At 36.6% G+C, this 4,448-nt stretch overlaps 1 protein-coding gene across 1 annotated transcript; it reads right to left on the bottom strand.

Moving 5' to 3' along the window:
* Positions 1-2,800: 2,800 nt before the first annotated feature.
* Positions 2,801-4,060, bottom strand: LOC149803952 (uncharacterized). The gene has a single exon (XM_089954023.1). The coding sequence runs from the start codon at positions 4,058-4,060 to the stop codon at positions 2,801-2,803; it is 1,260 nt and encodes a 419-aa protein (XP_089810149.1).
* Between the last annotated feature and the right edge of the window lie 388 nt (positions 4,061-4,448).

The following is a 4,448-nucleotide window of genomic DNA, read 5'->3' as shown; positions in this document are numbered from 1 at the left end:
TTTTTGGTCATATTTTATTAGTAAAAAATTTCGATTTTGAAATGATTTTTTCCACTTGTTTTGTCTTGCAAAACTAACAAATATGAGCAAAGATACCTAAAATGGTCAAAAAAAATACCTAAAAATGACAAATGGCCAAAAAATACGGTTAAAAAACTAGCAATTTTATAAATTCTATTTACAATTTTTCAATTGCTGTTATAACCGTTGATGGCTAACAATTGAATGGTACTATGGTACTATTAAGATTTGCCTTTAAGGCCAATAACAACAACAACAATAAAAACAATTAATATATTTTACTCCACAAGAAAAATATTTATTTATTTAAAATTATTCTGCCGGATTTTTTCGCTCAACTTTGAATTTGATTCAATTGTTAGCCATCAACGGTTATAACAGCAATTGAAAAATTGTAAATAGAATTTATAAAATTGCTAGTTTTTTAACCGTATTTTTTGGCCATTTGTCATTTTTAGGTATTTTTTTTTGACCATTTTAGGTATCTTTGCTCATATTTGTTAGTTTTGCAAGATAAAACAAGTGGAAAAAATCATTTCAAAATCGAAATTTTTTACTAAAAAATGACCAAAAAAATCGCACCAGTGAAAACCTCAGAAAAAATCAATGTTTTTACAGAATTCATGATTCCATCGCTGTTGTACTATTTGCCACAATCACAGTTCTTAACAACCCAGTCTCTGTTTATGCAAGAATACTGGTCTGAGAATGCTGGTTGAGGTGAACATTTCGGACAATCACATTTATTATGAAGCCAGCCACTGTTTATGCAATAATACTTGCGTGAGAATGCTGGTTGAGGTGGACATTTCGGGCAATCATATTCAGGACATTTCGGACAATCGCATTCGCGACATTTTGGACAATTACGTTCAGATCTGTCTGATCTTCCATACCAGCTATATGGAGTTCCTGGCAATCTAAGGCCAGCCTGAGTGCTAGTAGCAACTAGCAAAACCAACAAGCACCAATACATGATAACACTATTACCATTACAATTTCATTTTTTATTCCAGTGAAAAATGTATTAATTAGCATTGTTGTTGTTATTGTTGTTGTTATTGTTGTTGTTTATAAAAAAATTTTCATTAAATAATGCCACATCGGCGAGTTTTAACCGACGAGGATACCAACGAAATAATAAGACTCCGTGGGAAAATACCCATATCAGAAATAGCAGATCGATACAAAATCAGTTACCAGCGTATCTACAAAATTTGGAAAAATGAGCCTGACAACGATATCAGAATGATGGATCTCGAAATTGATCAAATTATCGATGATACTTCCAGTGATGTTGAGCCGGTCATAGATACTATAAAGGATAAACAAACCATCCAAGAACTACAATGGCAACTAAACAATTTGTCCAACGAGAATAAATCATTGCAACGACAGTTAAAACACGCAACTGTTAGTGTGGCCGCGCAACATGATTATAGTGCGTTACAACAGCGTTATGATTATTTACAACGGCGTTATGACGATTTACAACAGCGACGCGATGATATGCAGCGACGCCATGATGATGCGCAACGGCGCCATGATGATACGCGACGCACCATTGGTGGACTTCAGCATGAACTCGGAAATGTTCGGAAGGAATTGGATGTAGCACAACGCGATAATGCGCTACTGATTCAGCAAATCACCGAATACAACGCGATGATGGCCACGCAGGAGCCAGAAATAACTAAAAAAAAGAAAAGATCCCACGAGGATAAACCACATAAGGATAAATTTGTAATGAATGCGGTTCCTGGAGTAATATCTCCGGAAGATATCAAGTTTGTGAACCGCATGGACAAGGCGCTGCGTTAACTAACAAATAGTGACCAAACGCGACAATATTTATTCCATCATGACAGTACCGTTTATCATCAAAATTGGACAAACCTGACTTAGTAATTCTGTCAGTAAAAATTTTATGCCGGCATGATCTAAAACCATATGTAGTTATTGTAGGAAGTTGAACTCCTGGAGTCCTTTCTAGCGCGCTTAAATAATCATTGAATTTCAGTTTATTCTTAACGTAACCGTTATTGATTCCTTTCGCTTTTTTAGTCTCCTTGTTGTTATCCGTGAGAACTGTGTACATTTTTGATCTTAGTCCAACAAACTCTCGTACGGGATTAAAAGCGAATTCATCTTTCATTTTGCCGATTACTTTTTTGTTGGTGGTGTCATTAAATTCACCCTTCACATCTGATAAATCGAATAACTCTCTATTGTTGTAAATATCCTTGTTAAGGTCGTCCTGACAGTCTTCGCCGGGAATTTCATATACAAGCGAATCGGTATCTGTAAATAACAATCTAGCACCAGGCCATTTCTTCTTGGTAAACCCGTAATGAAAATCGAACATTAATTTTTTTGAGATATCCAACACCGCAGCGCCGATGTAAACTGGCTTATTAAGAAGAAGCCGCGACAGTCCCTTAGTAATCAATGATAACTCTTCTGTTATTTTTTTACTATCAATAAAACAATTGTGCCGTGTTAGCTTGTCACGTCGCTTCTTATTGTTAACTATTTCTATATTAACGCGTTTACGGATATTTTCCATTGTTTTCCCGAACACAGAATTATTCATCAGTTTGAAAAAATCTTTTTCGAAATCGGACTTTGCGGACGCTCTTCTAGCTGTATTTCCATCGATATAACCTTTCATCCATGGGGAGTGATTAAATTGTAACACCTTATGAACTTTCTTAATAACTAAGCCAGCATCCAACGCTTGTTTGAGTATAGCATAATGGCATACGTCATTACGCTTCGGCTATTGATTCTGTGACAGCATCTCATCGGTAACTGCCATTTTTGTTACCATATACGGATAATCATTGTGAGCATCATGAAGATGTTGCGGAACATCAACATCGACCTCAACGCAATAGCTAATTTTCTTATCAACCGGATTAAAAGATAAGCCGCTTATATCATCGTTGTGACGCCAATTGCTCGTCGCTGAGAGAAATTCTTCTACTGGAACCCATTTGAATCCACCATATGGCATCTCTGAACACATTGCTGTGCCATATAAATTATTCATGTCGAGGTAAATGATATAATTTGTCTTCACCGCAGGATTAAAATTCTCCAAGTACTTATTGTTTGCGATGGCATGTTTCCTCGTGATTACACTTATTCCGCCACGGATGGCTTTTTCAATAAATAAGTACATGTCAACGTCAGTTAATAGTTCTAACAAAATACCCGATGATTTCAACAATGCATCCCAGGATAGTCCTGGTGCGGAGTAATAATGGGCGGGATCTAGGCCAAAATTCTTCATTGAAGTGGTTCTAAAGTTCTCAAATATATCCGATAACAACAACACGTCTACGGTGAGATAAAGGTCGTGATAATCACCAAATGTCTCACAGGAAAATGTATTCCAAACTGTTAGCGCTCGTGAGTAATCGTCGTCGGTAATATTTGTCTCTGTCAGTGATGAGTAAAATTCGCTTTTATCGGGTAATGTTGTCTCCGCAAATCGCCTAGGATGATCAAAATACTCGTATGGAAAAATTCCCTTGCCAGTGATGTACAAAAATTTCTCCTCACCGAAATATTTCTTCGTCAATGAAAAATTATCGCAACTTTTGGCTAATTGTTCCAAACTCGTGCCCATGAATTGAAAACTGTCAATGAATCGTAATTTCCCTATTGTGATGGACATAAACCTCTCAGTGTTATTCGGAATGCATTTCAGTGAAACCTTGTTGTCGGTACAATACTTGGCTATTTCAGGATGGCCTAACGCTCTCAAAATAAAATGGCCATCGTATCCTCGAAGGTTGTGAAAAACCACGGGGTAAAATCGTTGAAAACATCTGCATCGTTTATGAACTGCACCGATATATTCATCGGATATAACATTATAAAATGCAACCTTAGAATCACTTGTTGTAAATTCCTTCTTGCACACGTAGCAATCTTTCGCGTCAATGAAAGACTTTAATCCGGTAAATCGCTCTTCATCAATTGACAATAGCGACTCAATCCGGCGTTGCTCTTCAAACAAGTATTTCAGCATATGAACTTCAGGCTCCACACTGGTTTCACTGAATCGATAAATTGGTGATAGGCCCGAGTATTTATCGTTGATGCACACTGTATTAAGTTGATAGCTTGCCGGAATATGCTTTTGTATTGAAACCGTTTTAAAATCGCATATGCATGGTTGCTCATCACAAATACATTTTCGATCAACCGGAATTATAAATGACTCAAAATCCCCATAAATTATGAATGGTAACCTCTGAGTTCTCTCATGTTTTTTGAAATAGCAGAAATTGTTTGAGTCATTTGGGGTTGACAGCGCTTTTACCTCAAAACAATATTTGTTGTGTTCGGCGAGTTTTTCCTGTGATGTAAAACCATTTAGGCAACTGTAACAGAAATAAATTTTGTGCCCATGCGTT

The sequence above is a fragment of the Sinohyriopsis cumingii genome, chromosome 3 (genome assembly GCF_028554795.1).
Source record: "Sinohyriopsis cumingii isolate HCF-2022 chromosome 3, ASM2855479v2, whole genome shotgun sequence".
In the NCBI taxonomy this organism is placed as follows: Eukaryota; Metazoa; Mollusca; class Bivalvia; order Unionida; family Unionidae; genus Sinohyriopsis; species Sinohyriopsis cumingii.
Note: the sequence above shows the minus strand (reverse complement) of the source record. Positions and strands in the feature narration are given on the sequence as shown.